The sequence below is a fragment of the Oryzias latipes genome, chromosome 1 (assembly GCF_002234675.1).
Source record: "Oryzias latipes chromosome 1, ASM223467v1".
Taxonomy (NCBI): domain Eukaryota; kingdom Metazoa; phylum Chordata; class Actinopteri; order Beloniformes; family Adrianichthyidae; genus Oryzias; species Oryzias latipes.
Window position 1 is genome coordinate 1,644,034 of NC_019859.2, and position 20,822 is coordinate 1,664,855.

A 20,822-nucleotide genomic window follows, 5' to 3' on the forward strand; every position below is an offset into this window, starting at 1 on the left:
AAGTTCTGCGTCGCTTAGAAACAAACTTCAGCTTCATCATGCGGACAAAAACAAGCGAGGAGAAGAGAACTTTCCCTCCGATACGACGCTTTGGATCCCTAAAGACGGCGTTCTTCTCTCACAAACCAGCTGCCGCAGAGCGAGCTGCAGGGTCTGTAGCCGTTACCGCGGCAACACGCCAAACCGCTTGTCACATAGTCCGAAAAACGATTCAAATGTAACAAGAATAAAGTATTAATGAGTGGCTTAATGTGTGTTCATATGAATTTCTTTCAAAAGTCACCATGGTGACCATTATGGTGTCACTGAGCCAATAATCTACTTAAAACGTAGAATAAATGTGGCGAGTTGCTCAGATTTTAAAGCTAGGAAGCAGACCATAACACTACCACCGCCGTGTTTGGCTGTCGCTCTGAAAGTCTGTTAGTTTGAGTCGAAGCGTTTGAGGAGACGCCCTAGAAAAGTTATTGTGTGTCATAAAAATATTTGTTGTCATAAATTAAGTCTGAAAATATATGAAAAAATATTCAAAATAAAAAGGAAGTGGGCTAAAGTTAGCAGATTGAAAGAACCGACCGGCTGTTTTAGCATCGTCTTATGTTAAACGTTCTCATTTATTTCCATCAGTTTAAAAATAATTTTCGCTCTCTGTGAGGTTCGGTGAAAGAAACTCGATTTAGAAATGAAAATTTAATTTTTAATGTTCCACATCTGCAGGTAACTAACTCGTCAGAACGTCAACAAACTGCCACATGTTTTCCTGACCGGAGGTTTAAAGGACATTTAGTTTTTGAGTCTTGTTCAAACCATCAGAGCAGGAGGGACCATAAAGCTTTATTCGATTTAAACAAAACTTAGAGAGGATAAAATCCAAATACCAGCAGCTTCACTAGCAAAGCACCAAAAACTAAGAATGTAGCAATATTGTTGTTTTCATGGACTTTTTCTAAATTAGTTCTTTATGGTTTTCTTTCATCAGGAAAAGGTAGCTGAGATCACAAACATCTTTTCGGTGCTGACGCCTTCCTCATCTTCTGTTTCACAACTTTGTTATTTGTTGAGAAAAAACCAGCTCTGCAGCGCCACCTGCTGTCTGCACAAAGGGACTTGGTGGTGGAAATGTACGTAACGATTTCAAGTGAAAAACAGAATGGAAAATATTTTTTTTAAATCAGGGACTATATCATCGACTGTAACCGGGGTCTGGACTGACTGAGTGTGACGTCATCCAATTCAGTCGCTACTTTTTCACGTTACAATCGCCGCCATGTTGGAGCCAGACGTCAGCGAGCAGTAATTGGATTAAATCACTCGGGGGTTTCTATGGCAACAACTCTCACCAATGAGGAGTGAGCTTGTTGGGAGACCACACCCCTTGTAGCGGGCTACACAAAATCTGTTTGAACGTGGGCGGCAGCAGGCCCCACCTACTTTTATTGAGGCGTGTGATTGGTCAGTTTATATGTTAAATAACTTTTTCTATTCTATTCTATTAAAAAAAGGGTAAGAGTGGTTCTGACCAATAGAATGAACCGCTGTCTATTTCTCTATAAAAGTCTATGGGATTTTACGTCCTGTTTGAAACGCCAGGGGGGCGGGGCCACTAACAGCTCTCAAATGCAGTCAATGGACAACATCATGAGACTGTGAGGGATGGAAATGTGTCTGAAGGTTTTACTTTTACCTGAGTTAAGTGTTGGGCGATGTCCCTTAAATTGGCAGTTGACGATGTTTGCAGAAAACCATCGGGATGGACGATGATATCGTTGGGGGGGGGTTAATTTTTCTTTATTATATAATTATTATTCTTTATTTTACCATATTACTTCATTTATTTTATCTCCCAACTAATGACTCATCTGCGATGATCCAGTACAAACTGAGGGAAGTGACCTCAGCTCTATGTGAACGAGCTACCGGACTCAGGAGAACCGGGTCTCCCGGTAAAAGTGTGTTTCCGGGCAGAGCGCGGACCGCCAGCTCACACAGCGGCTTTGGGGCGGTGTGAGCTTTTCATAGCAGAAATGTGGCTCAGTCCTTAGAAACTGTTCAAACAATCACGTGGATTTGTGTTTCCAGTCGTGTCCTGACAAAATAAAGGCTGATGTTATTCCCACATGTTTACGTTCAGCCAAGATGCAGATTGAGGCATTTCCCGCATGGATTTTATGTTCATCCATGGCTAAATGTTGTTAGCGCGTGTTGTTGCCTCTCCTAACCCTGGCTTCTTCCGGCTCCGTTCTTCCACAGAAAAAGCACTTACCATACAGATTAAAATGATGAGTGAACAGGCGCTTCATAATAACCGTAACATTAATAAAAGTACGTCTAGAAGATCGTCTCGTATATTACAAAGCTGACAGCGTATGTAGCCGCTCGGCGGAACTCATTTCCTCTTTCCTCAACACTACTGCGAATGTGTGAGTGATTTATTCTGACCCAAAGTGTGACTGTGTGAACGTTTGTTATAATCAGAAATAGTTTTTCTGGGCCCATGTACACGGTTGGATTCTAATCCGACCAAGATATTTTGCACATGTAACCGCGGCTTATGGTGTCGACTCTCAGCGTGGCGGGGGCGTGGCATCACCATGGTGTCTCTCCTTCGTGATGTCAGTCAGCCATCCCTAACCCTAACTTGATTGGACTTGGATTGAAGGTGAATGAAACCCCGTTAGCCCCCCCCCACTTACATTTCTTCAGCCCCTTTAACCCCCTCTTCACCTGCTCAGTCCTCCTTACATCTTTGGTGACACTCTGCTCTCTGAAACAGGGTTCCTCCACAAATGTACATAGAAAATGGCTGTTCAACCACGTGTGTGACCGTTACCCGTGTTGCTCTGGGACCGCTTTCCGTCGCCACGGCAACAAACGTCACAACACAGGAAATTTAAAGTTGGGATACGACATTATAATGTCTTCTTTTTTTTTTTGTAAATCCCAAATATATATATATTTATATATATTTTTTAAACCATGATTTTGAAAAGACTTTTCAACATCAAAAGCCCCCCCAGGCCTGTGCAGGAACCCTGACTGAAAAACGGCGTCAAGCTTAAACATTGAGGCCTGTAAACGTTCTGACCGCCAGAAAAAAGACAAACAGATCAACAAGGCTGTTAGGACCAAGTAAGTGTCGCTTCAAGGAATGAGCCTCTGAGGACTTCCTCCCCCCCCCCCCGGTTCCCGTCTGACGTTAGGTGGAGGAAGCTCCGTGGCTGGGCATGCTGGCCATGCTGCCGACCATGCCGGCCGCGCCGGCCATCCCTGAGGGCCCCCCCATTGTCGGAGGGCTGTGCTTGTTGGGTGAGGTCATGTCGGCCCCGCGGCCCGGGGTCTGGGGGCCGTGGTGGGCGTGCTGCAGGGCGTGGCGCTCCAGCAGGGTGCGGTGGGTGAAGGCCCGGTGGCACACGTTGCACTGGAAGGTGCGCTCGGCACGATGGGTGCGCATGTGCACGTTGAGCGAGCTTTTCTGAGTGAAGCGCTTACCGCACATGGTGCACTGGAAGGCCCTGACGCCGGTGTGCACCACCATGTGCTTGAGGAGGTAGTCCCGCAGGGAGAAGGAGCGCCAGCAGATGGAGCACTGATGAGGTTTCTGACCTGAGGGCGGCAGGCGCACAAAGACATGAGCACAGGAAGTCAGAAATTGGAGGTCGGCGGACGGCCGGAGCTCACCAGAGTGGATGAACATGTGCTTGCTGTAGTTCTTCCTGGACCGTAAGGATTTGCCACAGTGCGTGCAGTCGAACGAGGTCTCAGATCCCTGGGAAGAAGGAGAGGGCCCCGCCGAGCAGGAGGAGGTGGAGGGAGGCGGGGCGGGGGTCATCGGCGCCGGAGGCGGGGCTTGCTGGCCGGGCTCGGTCACCGCCATACTGTCGATCCCTCCTAGAGGCCCGCCCACGTAGAAGGGAGCCGGCTGCGACTGGCTGACCGGGTACTGGAACAGCAGCTGAGGAGACACACACACCGTTAGGGCAGCGACACACACACACACACACACACCGTTAGAGCAGCGACACACACACACACACACACCGTTAGGGCAGCGACACACACACACACACCGTTAGGGCAGCGACACACACACACACACACACACCGTTAGAGCAGCGACACACACACACACACACACCGTTAGGGCAGCGACACACACACACACCGTTAGGGCAGCGACACACACACACACACACTCCGTTAGAGCAGCGACACACACACACACACCGTTAGAGCAGCGACACACACACACACCGTTAGAGCAGCGACACACACACACACCGTTAGAGCAGCAACACACACACACACACACACACACACACACACACACCCACCCACTCCGTTAGAGCAGCGACACACACACACACACACACACTCCGTTAGAGCAGCGACACACACACACACACCGTTAGAGCAGCGACACACACACACACACCGTTAGAGCAGCGACACACACACACACACACACACCGTTAGAGCAGCGACACACACACACACACACACCGTTAGGGCAGCGACACACACACACACCGTTAGGGCAGCGACACACACACACACACACTCCGTTAGAGCAGCGACACACACACACACACCGTTAGAGCAGCGACACACACACACACCGTTAGAGCAGCGACACACACACACACCGTTAGAGCAGCAACACACACACACACACACACACACACACACACACCCACCCACTCCGTTAGAGCAGCGACACACACACACACACACACACTCCGTTAGAGCAGCGACACACACACACACACCGTTAGAGCAGCGACTCACACACACCGTTAGGGCACCGACACACACACACACACCGTTAGAGCAGCGACACACACACACACACACCGTTAGAGCAGCGACACACACACCGACCGTTAGAGCAGCGACACACACACACACCGTTAGAGCAGCGACACACACACACCGTTAGGGCAGCGACACACACACACACACACACACACACACCGTTAGAGCAGCGACACACACACCGTTAGAGCAGCGACACACACACACACACACACACACACAAACCGTTAGAGCAGCGACACACACACACCGTTAGAGCAGCGACACACACACACACACACCGTTAGAGCAGCGACACACACACACACACCGTTAGAGCAGCAAGACACACACACACACACCGTTAGGGCAGCGACACACACACACACCGTTAGTGCAGCAACACACACTGTTAGTGCAGCGACACACACACCGTTAGGGCAGCGACACACACCGTTAGGGCAGCGACACACACACACACACCCACCGTTAGGGCAGCGACACACACCGTTAGAGCAGCGACACACACTCACACACTGTTCGGGCAGCGACACACACACCGTTAGAGCAGCGACACACACCGTTTGGGCAGCGACACACACACACCGTTTGGGCAGCGACACACACACCGTTTGGGCAGCGACACACACACACCGTTAGAGCAGCGACACACACACACCGTTTGGGCAGCGACACACACACCGTTTGGGCAGCGACACACACACACCGTTAGAGCTGCGACACACACACACCGTTAGGGCAGCGACACACACACCGTTTGGGCAGCGACACACACACCGTTAGAGCAGCGACACACACACACCGTTAGGGCAGCGACACACACACCGTTTGGGCAGCGACACACACACCGTTAGAGCAGCGACACACACACACCGTTAGGGCAGCGACACACACACACACACACCGTTAGAGCAGCGACACACACACCGTTTGGGCAGCGACACACACACCGTTAGAGCAGCGACACACACACACACACACACACACACCGTTAGAGCAGCGACACACACACACCGTTAGGGCAGCGACACACACACACACACCGTTAGAGCAGCGACATACACACACACACACACACAAACCGTTAGAGCAGCGACACACACACACACACACACACAAACCGTTAGAGCAGCGACACACACACACCGTTAGAGCAGCGACACACACACACACACACACCGTTAGAGCAGCGACACACACACACACACCGTTAGAGCAGCAAGACACACACACACACACACCGTTAGGGCAGCGACACACACACACACCGTTAGTGCAGCAACACACACTGTTAGTGCAGCGACACACACACCGTTAGGGCAGCGACACACACCGTTAGGGCAGCGACACACACACACACACCCACCGTTAGGGCAGCGACACACACCGTTAGAGCAGCGACACACACTCACACACTGTTCGGGCAGCGACACACACACACCGTTAGAGCAGCGACACACACACCGTTTGGGCAGCGACACACACACACCGTTTGGGCAGCGACACACACACCGTTTGGGCAGCGACACACACACCGTTTGGGCAGCGACACACACACACCGTTAGAGCAGCGACACACACACACCGTTTGGGCAGCGACACACACACCGTTTGGGCAGCGACACACACACCGTTTGGGCAGCGACACACACACACCGTTAGAGCAGCGACACACACACACCGTTAGGGCAGCGACACACACACCGTTTGGGCAGCGACACACACACCGTTTGGGCAGCGACACACACACCGTTAGAGCAGCGACACACACACACCGTTAGGGCAGCGACACACACACCGTTTGGGCAGCGACACACACACACCGTTAGAGCTGCGACACACACACACCGTTAGGGCAGCGACACACACACCGTTTGGGCAGCGACACACACACCGTTTGGGCAGCGACACACACACCGTTTGGGCAGCGACACACACACCGTTAGAGCAGCGACACACACACACCGTTAGGGCAGCGACACACACACCGTTTGGGCAGCGACACACACACACCGTTAGAGCAGCGACACACACACACCGTTAGAGCAGCGACACACACACACACACACACACACACCGTTAGAGCAGCGACACACACACCGTTTGGGCAGCGACACACACACCGTTAGAGCAGCGACACACACACACCGTTAGAGCAGCGACACACACACACACACACACACACCGTTAGGGCAGCGACACACACTGTTAGTGCAGCGACACACACACACACACACACACCGTTAGGGCAGTGACACACAAACCGTTAGGGCAGCGACACACACCGTTAGTGCAGCGACACACACACACACACCGTTAGAGCAGCGACACACACACACACACACACCGTTAGGGCAGCAACACACACCGTTAGTGCAGCGACACACACATCGTTAGAGCAGCGACACACACACCGTTTGGGCAGCGACACACACACACCGTTAGGGCAGCGACACACACACCGTTAGAGCAGCGACACACACACACCGTTAGGGCAGCGACACACACACCGTTTGGGCAGCGACACACACACCGTTTGGGCAGCGACACACACACACCGTTAGAGCAGCGACACACACACACCGTTTGGGCAGCGACACACACACCGTTTGGGCAGCGACACACACACCGTTTGGGCAGCGACACACACACACCGTTAGAGCAGCGACACACACACACCGTTTGGGCAGCGACACACACACCGTTTGGGCAGCGACACACACACCGTTTGGGCAGCGACACACACACACCGTTAGAGCAGCGACACACACACACCGTTAGGGCAGCGACACACACACCGTTTGGGCAGCGACACACACACCGTTTGGGCAGCGACACACACACCGTTAGAGCAGCGACACACACACACCGTTAGGGCAGCGACACACACACCGTTTGGGCAGCGACACACACACACCGTTAGAGCTGCGACACACACACACCGTTAGGGCAGCGACACACACACCGTTTGGGCAGCGACACACACACCGTTTGGGCAGCGACACACACACCGTTTGGGCAGCGACACACACACCGTTAGAGCAGCGACACACACACACCGTTAGGGCAGCGACACACACACCGTTTGGGCAGCGACACACACACACCGTTAGAGCAGCGACACACACACACCGTTAGAGCAGCGACACACACACACACACACACACACCGTTAGAGCAGCGACACACACACCGTTTGGGCAGCGACACACACACCGTTAGAGCAGCGACACACACACACCGTTAGAGCAGCGACACACACACACACACACACACACCGTTAGGGCAGCGACACACACTGTTAGTGCAGCGACACACACACACACACACACACCGTTAGGGCAGTGACACACAAACCGTTAGGGCAGCGACACACACCGTTAGTGCAGCGACACACACACACACACCGTTAGAGCAGCGACACACACACACACACACACCGTTAGGGCAGCAACACACACCGTTAGTGCAGCGACACACACATCGTTAGAGCAGCGACACACACACCGTTTGGGCAGCGACACACACACACCGTTAGGGCAGCGACGCGCGACGTTTCCGAAAAATCGAGTTGTTTACATTAAAATGTAATTTAGCAAACAGATCATCTGTCTGTTAATATTTTATAGAAATTAAAGATTCAACAAAACCAAGTTGCTGATTTTCAAAACTAACTTCATTAACCCTTTAACCCCCGAGCTTTAGCTCTTCCTATTACCGTAACTCTTCAACCGTCCAGGAATGAACTTCACTCCAACAGCTTCTGAAGCAGAGAACAGCAGCCTTGCAGAAGACGCAACAGCAGGAAATCAAGCTGAATCAGGAAACGCCCAAAGTTACGGTATGTGAGCGTTATCCAGGGGCCACCGGCGACATCTCCAGTGTTCCAATTCCCGCTTTGCCCGGCCATGTGTCAAGAGTGACACTGAACCCCCCCTTGCCTCTGGTGGAAGGGGTTGCCAGAGTGTGTGAATGGGTCTGTGACTGTAGAGCACTTTGGTTTTCGAGGACGGTAGAAAAGCGCTATATAAGTATTCGCCATTTACCATTTACCATTAAAGTGGAAGCGAATAACTGGACACCAAAACTAGCTTCGTCTGACTTTCAAAGTGTGGTGGATAAATAAATATAAATAAAAATGAAAAAGCTGTCGCAAAAACGTTTGTTTCTTAATAGAAAAACCTAAATTATTAGCATGTCCTCAAAACACGTAAAGGCAACTGACAGTTAAGCCTCTGGCTCCGCCTCCACCTGTAGGGGCATTTGGAGGTGTAGTGGTGTCTCAAAGTAGTTTTTAAAGAGGAGCCTTAACGACGTGATCCGTGTCGCGCTAGTGACGTAAGGGGACAAACGTAAACATTACATTTACATTGAATAGAGTAAATATTGACTTTTTGTTGTTTTCAGGTTTTTTTAGAGTTATAAAACCAATGTTATACAGCAGCTGCGCGCTAGCGTAGCTCACCGGCAACTATTGATGATGTCACTGAGGGGTGGCGTCGACAAAATTTGAAGCCACTATAGCCATTTCCGAATTCCTCAATCGCTGAGATTTTAACTTTGTGAAATTGATTACGTCATATCCGCTGTTGCGTGGCATCTGAAGTGCTTTTCAAATCCAGGGCGCTGTCTAGTTTTCTAGTAGGTAGGGGTTAGCGTGGGAATTCGGACACGGTCTATTTTTCTGCAACTCTCCGCATAAAGGGCTAAATGTACGGCTAGGCGAGGAATTCAGATTCAGCCTAAAGGCCCGTTCACACCGGGACGAATTTTAACGCCTCGTGACTAAACAAAGGGCACCAATGAGAGTGTGCACACCGACGCGAAAAAAACGCCACGCGTCAAAAAAAACCCGCCTCGGGTTCGTTTTTTTTTTTCGACGCGTTGCGTTGAAATCTATTCGACCAATGAGAATGCCGCTTTTGCACACGTGTCTGGAGCTTCTGAAGTTACAGTAAAACACAACTTGGGGGCGCTCAAACACAAAACTGCCTTGCTGAGCACACATACCAGCGAAGAAAATAGACGCCAAGTAGCGTCTACACTGCCGCGAAGAAATAATGACGGACATTCTACAATATCCCCGAACCAAGCACCAGTTGGAGCTACTAGTGCTTGAAATATTCATGTTTTCTTTGTATGATTCTGACAAGCGCGAAAATACTTGCTCTCTTCTTCTGAGTGAAAAGCGACTTTAAGAAGCGTAAAGTTGCGCAGCGCCACCTTGTGTACAGGAGTATTTCTGTTTACATTAAGCGCCATCTAATGTCAGGGAATGAAATTGCATGTTCGCTCGGCTCACCGTCAGCGAAAATCGCCTGGATGTGAACACAAAAGACGTGGCGAAAAACGCTGGCGAATAACGCCTGGCGAATATTCGTCCCGGTGTGTACGGGCCTTTAGATTTCCAACATTGCTCATCAATTCTCCTCATCATATTTATGCAACAATAATTTAAGAAGAAACTCTTCATTTATTTTTAATGGAGATTTGAATCATATATGGTCAAAACTGTTCAATAGTTCTGAAGATCCTAAAATTTAAGTGTTAAATGACAAAAGAAGGTTAATAAATAGAGAAAATGGGGAAAAAAACTTGATCTGTCGCTGATTACATTTTTAGTATTGGATCGGGACTCGGTATCAGCAGATATTCCAAATCAGCCGACTCAGAAGTAGAATTTTAATTATTTTATTTTAGCATTTCTGCAACCATTGATGTGAAATAGATTTTTCTTTAACTGTTAAAGTGGAAGCCAATAACTTCAGTTCCATTCGACTATTAAAGTGCGACAGATTAATACACATTTTTTCCCTAAATAGAAAAACAGAAATGATTAAAAATGTCCTCATACCAGAAATAGGCGACTGACCTATAAACTTATTAAGACAGTGTGATCGAGCGCTTTAGACGAAGAGTTATAGACTAACGCAGTGTTTTTCAACCTTTTTTGAGCCACGGCACACTTTAACCTTGACAAAAATCCCGCGGCACACCAGCATCCCAAAAAAAAAAAAAAAAAAAAGCAGAAACTCATAGTCTGTTTTGATCTAAACACAAAGAAAAAAGTATTTTATGATCTTTTATATTCAGAACTAATCAGTGTTTTATCAGGACCTGTTTGGATGAACAAAGAGCTGATTTCCTGGAGATGGTTAATGTTTTTAGATCAGTTAATGAGGGCAATTTTCCACGGCACACTGGTTGAAAAACACTGGACTAACGTGAAGGCCGGAATCCTGTAGTTTTTCAAAATAAAACTTCCTTCAGAATAAGATAATAAAAAAACGGGTGAAAGAAAGAGAGAAATATGTTTTTGCGCTGGCCGGTGTCAGGCCGCGGGGAAAATAGAAACCATGTAATTACGTTTTTCTTTTTTCATCAATGTGTAAAAATAAAAAGGGTTGGGGAGAGCTGAGTGGGAGGGAAGCTTGAGTGCACGTGAGCGCGCATGGGAGCGCGCATGGGAGCGCGCATGAGACGTCCATAAAATAGATGTGTTTGTTTGCATTTCCCAGAGGAAACTGCAGCAGGAACCCCTGACAAACTTCCCGTTCCACAGGCGTTCCCGCTCGTAGGTCCTGCTGGGGGCGGCGGATCACGAGAACAACGCCTCTATGGTTGCGTCAGCTGAACCAATCACCACACAGTTGTAACGCACATGGCTGGCGGTTCTTTGTTGACGGAAATCGAAGACTGAAAACAGCTTTTATCAAGCGGCCGATTCCTCCGAGCGGATCGACTGTTTTCAATCAGAGCTTCTGGAAACGTCATGAAGTGTTTGCAGACGAGACGCCATCAGGTGGAGCGACACAGAGCACCCACCTGATTGTTGATGGACTGGGAGGTTGGAGGCGGAGTCAGCGGCTTGTTGATGCGCCCTCTGGGGTTGTAGGCCATGGCCTGATGGGGGTCGCTCTGCGGCCAGAAGCTCTCAGAAAACACGCCCTGCTCGTCATAGAAATCCTGAAAGCACAAACGCAGAACGAAGCGGCGTTTTTCCGTCAGTTTCCAGTAAAACCTTGAAAGACGGAAAGAGAGTTTTATTGGAGTGTGTGTCCTAAAACATCACGGCAGGGATGAAAAGAAGAGAAGAATCCTGCTCAGAAACACAGATCGGCTTAAATCAGGGCCAAATAATCAACTCCTCTAATCTTTATTTTCTTTCCTGAATCCTTATCTCTGAAATCCAGGAATGCAAACGCTGACAAGATCCGCCAGTAATGTGATCCAGCCGTCCGGCTCTGCAGCAGAAGAGACCAAAACCCAAAGACTTGGTGCTCACTTGGCCTTTTTATTTTTAAACAGCAATTATAGGAAAAATAAGGATTTAAAAAAAGAAAACTGACAAAGAAGCTTGAGGTCACTCAGATCAAATCTGGGGACTGATAAAGGAACAAAACAAAACCTGCAGCAAAACAAAACCCTTTGAAAAAGAAAAGATGAATACACCACAAGATGGACAAGAAGACCTGCAAAAGTGTGTGTTTAAACTAAAACCAGGTTCATTTGAACCAGATTGAAGACAGAACCGGAGCATCAGCCTCAAAGTTCTGGTTCATTCAGTCCAACCGTGAGACGAACATTTTCTGAGATGAAGAGTTTCTCCACAGCAATAACCATTTTCCATGAGCCAGTTTTTACCTTAAATGTTACTTTATGCCTTTAAAATATTGAATTTTCTGTATTTTTTGTTTCAACGGAGGATTAAATAACATTTGCTATAATACTAAGAAAAACAGGATTTTGCACTCCTCCTTTTTTGTTTAACATTCTTTTTACATTTTGTTTCATATTCTTAAAGATCTGAAGAAATATTTAGTTGGACGTGAATCTTGTAATCTGATTGGATCGCTCATATTATGAAGACAAAGGAGTGGAAATACTTCATTGACAGATTTTAACTTTAGACCCAAACACAGAAAGCGGCTCCTCAGTGGATCATCTGTCCTCATCTAACTGATCGTTTTTCTTTTCCAACAAGAAATGCATGTAAATACAATTAATATAAAGTTAAATACAAAAGAGGTTTATATAAATATACAACCTCCTGTGTCCAGAGATTCATTAAGCCCTACTGTACCACAGGAGGCCTTCAGCTCTCGGCTGTTTGCTCATCTGCTGGACGGGACAAGAAAGTATAAAAAAACAAACAAATGAACAAACAACTACCTGGTCATTTCTGTTTTTTGGCTCATTTCCGTTCACCACATTGTTCTTTATTAGGCGGAGTCAGTGGAGAAAACACAGATTTTTCTTTCGGCGCCTCAAATGCATCTCTTGCTTCCGGCGTATGAATGCTTTGGTTTCACAGCGAGGAATGAAGATGAAGATAAGCTCCTCACAAAAACACCACAGGGGGGGGTTTGGGTGCAGACGCGGGGGGGATGGCGCCTTTGCGGCGGCTGCACGCCAACGCCGGATTCCCCTCGCAAGCTCCCTGCTCTGAGCTAACAGCAACGGGGACGTGAAGGGGGGCGGGGTTGCTCCAAGCCAACAGGCCCGCCAACAACTCTACAGCTGGACTGCTTCCATAATGCTCGCCATAGTTGTTACCCCGCTAGTGTTAGCTGGGGTTGTGAGAGGCTGTAAGCTTGCAGGAGAGAAAGTAAACACCTCATTGGTCCCGCCCACAATTTAGAGGAGAATTTCTGATGAACTCCTGCCGCTCTGCAGAAACGATGTCCTAGAAAACGACACGTTTTTAGATTTTGGCTAAAAACTGCATCATTGTGATTGAAAGACCACCGGGAACACTTTGAAACTAGATCAGAAGATGATCAAAGGGGGACTTGATTTTATGATTTTACCGTCTTATATGCATTTTAACACTGCCGCTTTTATTTTTTAACTGTGAATCATTTACAATATTCAGAACTATTGGGTTCGACACGCTTTATTTGTTAAATATTTCTGTTACTTTTTGAAGTACGTTCCTATAGCACAGGGGTCGGGAACCTATGGCTCGCGAGCCATATATGGCTCTTTTGATGGTCACATGTGGCTCGCAGACAAATCTTTAATTATACTTTTTTTTCATTAGACCAGTCCTTCTCGGGCGCGATGCGATGCCAGAAGTCAGTTTACTATTATCTATTATTTCACAGAGTTTGTACCACCTGGAAACCTGTGAATTGCCGTGCCTAAAACTGCGCGCTCCCGTCGCTGAAAAAGAGCATGCAGTTGCGGGGACGGGATGTGTGAGGAAGAAAGCAGAGGGTGGGGGGACAGGCAGCAGGTGAATCGCGCAGGGATTGTAAAAACGTAAAACCCGCTGCCCGTCACTCACTGCAGCGTGTGAGTGTGTGTTTGTGTTTGGCTCCCCGTCTGCATGTGAGCAGTCTGTCTCACATCTACAGAACATTCAGACCTACGATCACGTTTAAAGTCTCAACGCCTGCGTGAAGCAGAAACTCACCACGTATCAACCAGACTAGACCATCAGCAGAACTACCACGAGAAATACTCATCGTTTATTAGCAACAGCATAACAATGTTATTAAAAAGAATCCACAGACTTATTGTACTTTAAAAATGTTGAAATTACATCAAATGCACACATATTCATTTGTATATTTAGTTTTAAACATATTGTTGCGGACTGAGTTTAACTTGGCTGTTGGGCTGCGTTATAAGTTCTGGAGATCATTAAACGCATCAAGCAGAGATCTGATTGGCCCTCAGTTCTGTCGCTCAGCCTGTTGTTAGGTAATTTAGACCAATGGGGTTCAGCTATGGGCCGAATAAGGGAAATGGGAGGGCTGGAGCGGGAGGGGGGAATATAAAGTTGGGAGACGCGCTGTTGTGTCGGCAGGAGAGATTCAGGAGTTGCTGAATTAATCGTGCGGCGTTTGTCGTGGTCTGCAATAACAAGAACAAAGAACCTTAAATGAGGTTAAGTCTCCGTGCCTCAGTGTGGGAAAGGGACACCACATTATTGTATGGCTCTTTGGAAATTACAATTAAAAATATGTGGCGTTTATGGCTCTCTCGGCCAAAAAGGTTCCCGACCCCTGCTATAGCAGCTTTTTCATGAATGGTGTCAAAAGAAAGTGAGCACTTTAAATGTGGGGGCGAAAAATTGAATTTTACTAGAGATTTTGGACACTTTTTACCTGATTTTTGACACCAAGGATGCAGAAACCTCCTTGAAGCCTCTGCAGTTCGGCTCCGTTGGTGCACAGAGGTGCTCCAAGCCTTCTCCCCGTGCTGCAGGTTTACCCCGGCACTACTTCCAGGAGGCGTCTCAGAGGCTTTTGGCCTTTTCCGTGCGGCTTCAGGTAACTTTGAAGCTTTTCCTTCATTCTAAACTTATCTTTGAGATAAATAAAGCTTCTATCTAATGACTGTCATGGGGCTGAAAACGCATGGGCGCATCATCGGATTGGATGTTTCGGGGGTTTAATCGTGGTCGTCGATGTCATTTGCTGCTGCGCATCACAGCGCCAACATCTCCAGCTGTGTTTGCTGAATCACAGCAAGGATGCTCAACATTGTGCAGATCCTGTTGTGACATCGGTTTATTCTTTCTGTTTTCCATTTCAATTGAAAACAAAGACGTACAGGATTGTGCGTTTGCTTGGTGAAGACATTCACTGCATTTCTCTGTCTGCTAGCGTTGACCTTTTTAAGGAGAATGTCTATGAATATTCGCTTTTAGAAATGTATTTTAAGAGGAATTGAAGGTCATTAGAGGAAAAATAAATCACAGGAAAGTGAGAGCTGCTGTGATTGCCTGCAAACGATAAGGACAAAGAAAGAAGCTAAGCTGTGTTCGTGATCTGATGTGCAGCACTTCTGAGGAAAATGAAGCCTTTCTTCGCAGGGAGGCAGATGCTCCTTGTGTCTGCAGTGAACAGCAGGCTGCGGCAGAAATCTGCTCCACCATGTTTCCTCACTCTACTTACTTCAGGACTTGTGACAGCTCTGCCAATTATCAAGGCAACACCAGAAAATCCTTCAGAACCAGAGAACCATCCTCCCTGAATATTTCTGTTTAATCACGGTCCACAACATGGTGTGCTTCTGAAGATCAATTATTAAACTGTTCAATAAAAGTCAGCTTTGCTTCTGATTTCCCATTTCTGTCTTGTTTTGTTCGGTCGTCCTACCTGCCCGAAGCCCGCCATGGACTCCTGGCCGCTCTCCTGCCCCTGATCGCGTCTCCCGTCCTCCAGGGAATAGACGGTCCCGGCGGCGGCATCCTGCGCCCCCTCGTCCTTCACCACCACCCCCTCTCCGCCCAGCACCTGAAAGAGACGGAGGTCCGCGTCAGTTCGGCCGAGGAAAATCCCCCTCCTCCGGCCGTGAAAGCCGAACCGGCAGAACGACAAAAGCGTCGAGGTGGATGCAGCAGCAGGCTGGAATAAAGAGGAGAACCTACAGTGAGGATGAAGAAGTCCATGGATTGTCAACACGGCAAATGCCGAGGAAGTTGAGAAGAGAGATTCAAATGTGCTAAGTGCAGAAACATCTCAGCGATATACGCCAATGCAGCATGAGAAGAGGGAAAAGCATAAAAAGAAAGGAAAATGTTGCAGCTCTGCATGCCTGAAAGCTGTAACCATAGCAACCCTTCCCCTTATCCCCCTACCTGGAGTCTTAGCGGCTGCCTCTGCTTGCGGCTGTGGCTCGCCCCCCTGTCTCTGTCTACATCTCTTCCCCGCTCCCTGGCGTCCAAGTCCTCCTCCTCGCTGTACCTGTCTATGCCCACCAGGTCGTCGGAGAGGTCGGTGGCGTTGCCGCGGAGGCTGTCCCTGCCGATGCTGTCCACGCTGCCCACGCCGGAGCTGCAGCCCGTCGACAGGTTGCCCGTGCTGCTGGCGCCGGCCCCGTTGGCCGTCTGCACCAGCAGGTCTCGGAGCTTGTACCTGACGTCTTGAGTGCAGCTGGAGCTCTGCTTCATAAGGATGGGGCCGGGGGCTCCTCCCATGCCGCTGTCACCGCCCCCACACATGGAGCCGGGGCCCATGTCGCCCAGAGGCATCAGGTTTACGGTGCTGCTCTGCTCCATGGGTCCACCCTCGCCCCCCAACCCCCCACCCATGTTGTTGGCTCCACACTCGGCTATGAAGTTGGAGAAGTTGGCAAAGCCTCCACCCCCGCCTGCGCTGCCAACAGAGCAGCTCCCGCTGGCGCCGCCGCCGCTCTCCCTGCCTTTGCCCACGCCGCGCTCCTCTTGCTTCGGGAGAACACCCCCAAGCATCCCCCCTCCCGCGGCCGCAGCCGCCGCGACGGCCGCTGCAGCCGCCGCGCTGGCGCCTGCCGCCGCCTTCCTCTGGGAGATGATCTGGGTGCACTCGTCGATGACGGTCTTGATCTGCAGGATGCTGGCGGCGGTGAGGATGCAGAGGGCCTGCGACTGCAGCACCACCAGCGAGCCGCTGTACATGAAATCCACCAGCTGCTTCACCGTCTCGGCCGGCACCAGGGGCGGCACGGATATCTCGGAGTGACCCAGCAGCAGCTTGTCCTGGAAGAAGGGGCTCCCGGCGGCCAGCACGCAGGCGTGGGCCCGCAGCGAGGCGTCGTGTATCCGCACGGTCACATCGCAGAAGAGGCCCTCGCGGCGCTGCGTGCGCAGGGCCTCCAGCACGGACTGGCTGGAGTTGTGCAGGTGGATGTAGTGCACCGTCTCTGTGCCGGACACCATCGCCGGGGGGGGCGAGTCGCTGGGGACGGGGTGGGAGTGGGGGTGGGGGAGGGGGGGCAGGTGCCTGGGGTTCTGCGTCAGCTTGAGGGATGAAGAGGACGGGGAGAGAAAGGGCCACAGCGCATGGGCCACAGCGGGGTCGCTTCGGCTCACGCCGGCATGAGTCCGCCCCTGGTTATCCGCTCTGCTGTGGGTGGGTGGGGGGGGGGGGGTTTCGATGGAATGGGAGGGGTGGCAGCTGTTCCCAACAACTTTACCGTCTATTAAAAACAATAAATGGAAACAAATTTCACCCAAATGCACAGCATTCATCAAAATATACTTTAACTGATCAGAAAGCAGGAAAAAAGTGTCCAAATATAAAATCTTCCACTTTCTTTTGTTTTTAATTTCACTTTTGCATTTTACCAACTGTCTCAGATTCACAAATATTCGTCAGTTAATTGAAAAATAATCCAGAATTCCTTCCATTTTTCCAGATTTGACCAAAAACAGGTTCGGTTAAGAAGTGATCTGTTCCTTAATTCGAAAACCTGTTTAAATCCCACTGTTGTAACCAGATAGGACTCGGGTTAAGGCGCGTGCAGACACGGGTTAATAATCGAATTAGTCGCGTGCATCATCAGGGACACCTGTTTCGGACAAACGCGCGTGCGGTGGCGCGAGCCTGTCCGAGAGATCCTCGGGTCAGTCGACTCGGCCGTTCTGCACAGCAGGGGGTGTCTGGCGATTTAACAGCCAAACTGACAAGAGGCGGAGAGAACCGGGGGGGGTGTACTGAACTGGTATCCCGACTAACCGCAGCTCCTCCTGTACAATGCCCGCAGGTTAGTCTGGTTACATGTTAACTAACCCACATTTGGGCCAGCAAACAGGTTACCGAGGAGAGGCTAACGCTAGCTAGCATCAGGCTCTCAGGACTAGCCACCGCCGTCTCGAAGAAAATTTACTGAAAATGTGTAGGTTTCCCCACGCAAACCGGATTCTGTTAGATATTTAAAACTGGTAAATATTTTTACGTCTCGAAATGTGAGCGGCACCGCTCCCCGCTTGCCCAACCCCGCGGCGAAAGCCTTAAAGCTCGCCCCCACGCTCCACGGGAAAAAAAGAAATGCTAGCTAGGCTAGCTAGTTCGGAAGCTAGCGCAAACGGCCAAACACAAATAAAAGTTAGCTTGCCAGCGGCTAGGAGGTTCTGTGTTTCCGTCCGGACCGTGTCGTTACGGGAAACACGGCGGGCCACAGTCGAGCTGTCACTGCGTGGGGCCGAAATGCGCCAACTTACCCACGGCGTCGGCAGTGACAGCTCGTCTCAATACAGACGGATGCGGCAGGAAGCCCTCATGAAACGCAGCAGACCCGACGAGAGCTGCAAACAAACACACGCACACGCACACACAGACCCACGCATGCAGAAGCGGGGAGGCGATTCTTCTCCCGCATAACACATCCCATTCCCGCAGAGCCCCGCAGGAACAAGCGAACCGCGCTCCTCAGCGCCCGTGATGTTTCTGTTCCTGCTCCCACTGCGCACTTTCACTGTCAATCCACTTCAGGCTTTTCATTAAAGCTTCAGGCGTTCAGTAAAAATAACGCTTCTTACAATTTATGCTCAATCACGAATTAAAATGTGTGCAAACTTCATTCCATAAAGTGAAAGAATATCAGAGGTCTATAGGTCAAAAAGTATGATAAAATATTTAAGATTTTGCTGTAAAGGCTAATTTTGACAACAAACTCACTCATGTAATTTGAAAACTTTCTTATACTAAATTAGATTGATCTTCACTGGCTTCACACATTTTTTTTTTCTTGACACATTTTCCGCCCCTGCACATAAAGGGGCGGCAAATTTAGAAAATGTTAGTCTTTCATGGCGTGATATACGTCATCCATAAGTGTTTGAGCTGTTGGTCCATTGAGAATTATGCAGTTTATGCGTATGTGTGTAGTTTAAATTATTTTGCAAATCTTACGCAATTGTGTGTGATTTTTGTGAGATGCGTTTGCAGATTTGTGTCTTTCCACGACCGTTCCACGTATGTCTAAAGGACTTTTCATGCTTGTACTACCGATGAATAGCTTTTATGTTGTGTATACCGCACACGTGTGATTTAATTGACACACAAATCACCAATGAATTGCATACAGACAGCACAATAATCGCCCACGGTTTATGTTCTATGTTATGTTCTTTGCGTGGTTTATTCACACTTCTTCTGTGGTTTTGTTGTGGTTCATTTGTGTCACACCTGTGAAAATTTCATGTAAAGACCACAACTTTTCTCTTTTTTTTCTATGTATATTCACCTATGGCCAATTTTCATCCGTGCAATATGCATAAAATGTACGTAGCGGCTGTGTCACACGGCCTTAAGGAGACAACTTGAAAAACAAAATGTTCTTCATCTGTTTTTACTTTTTTCTGCCAAACCTCTTCAGCTTCAGAGCTGAAACACCAACCGGCCTGACCTCTGCTCTAGAATGAAGCATCACCAGCATCTTCTGCTCTGTTTGGACGGAAGGTCGGCTAAAGTTCACGCATGTGATGGGTAGTCCAACCATGTAACCCATGTGCTGTCCTAGGTACTTTAACGTTGGGAGTTGGGTCATCTAGACCCACTACACAGTGCTCTGAACCTTTTTTCTTCAATGATTTGTGATCTTCACTGGTGTCAATGGATTACATGAAATCTTTCCACCTTTATCCACCTTTGTCATGGTAGGGGGAACACGTCAATGGAAGGGGGGGGGTCATCTAGGATAGCACAAGGGTTAAACTAAAAAAACTGGAATTTTTAAATGACTAAAAATCCAATAGAATCAAATAAAGAGGTTTCAAAAAAAAGGGGTTGATTTTGCAGGATCTCAATAATTTGGACTTATTATGGCCTTTCCCCCCTAAATATTTTCAAAAATGTTCAGTAAAAATTGAGATGCAATAAACCAAATAGTAAAAGACAAAGTATTACCAATTTTTTTCAATTTGACCAGTATTTATGCTTTATTATGGAAATTAAGTCTCAAATTGAGATTTAAAGTCCTCTTTAAATATTTCTTCATGCATCTGATGAGGCACCTGTCAATAAAATTAATTAATTTATTTATTTTTTATTTTCTTTGCTTGGTCATTTCACTGACTGTGCAAAGTTCATTTAAGAAAATCTTTTTTGCGTAAACTCAGCAAAAAAACCAAATGTATGGTCTGAAAAGCGTCAAGGCAAGAATTGTGCTAAAATAAACACCCAAATGTTTAGAAAGAATCTCAAGTGCTAAAAAGTATATTTTTTAGAAGGATCTTACACCTTTATAGGCATTAATTTATCAAAGTTGTTTCATGAAATATCTGCTTTAAGACCT

The 20,822-nt window shown here is 48.5% G+C and overlaps 1 protein-coding gene across 1 annotated transcript; it reads right to left on the minus strand.

The window, feature by feature from the left end:
• Positions 1 to 2,922: 2,922 nt before the first annotated feature.
• LOC101162422 (zinc finger and BTB domain-containing protein 45) lies at positions 2,923 to 19,894 on the minus strand. The gene is made up of 6 exons (XM_023956997.1): positions 18,748 to 19,894; positions 16,405 to 17,723; positions 15,923 to 16,060; positions 11,637 to 11,777; positions 3,679 to 3,952; positions 2,923 to 3,603 (listed from the first exon to the last, which is right to left on the minus strand). The coding sequence occupies exons 2-6, from the start codon at positions 17,461 to 17,463 to the stop codon at positions 3,197 to 3,199; spliced, it is 2,019 nt and encodes a 672-aa protein (XP_023812765.1). The 5' UTR covers positions 17,464 to 17,723; positions 18,748 to 19,894; the 3' UTR covers positions 2,923 to 3,196.
• Between the last annotated feature and the right edge of the window lie 928 nt (positions 19,895 to 20,822).

What these genes read in the sequence shown, in the direction of transcription:
- LOC101162422 (XM_023956997.1), bottom strand. Translation starts at nt 17,463, where the DNA reads ATGGTGTCCGGCACAGAGACGGTGCACTACATCCACCTGCACAACTCC. An exon ending in GGCAGCCGCTAAGACTCCAG is followed by an intron (nt 16,061 to 16,404) that starts GTAGGGGGATAA and finishes CGTCTCTTTCAG; the next exon opens with GTGCTGGGCGGAGAGGGGGT. An exon ending in GCACATGTTCATCCACTCTG is followed by an intron (nt 3,604 to 3,678) that starts GTGAGCTCCGGC and finishes TGCCGCCCTCAG; the next exon opens with GTCAGAAACCTCATCAGTGC.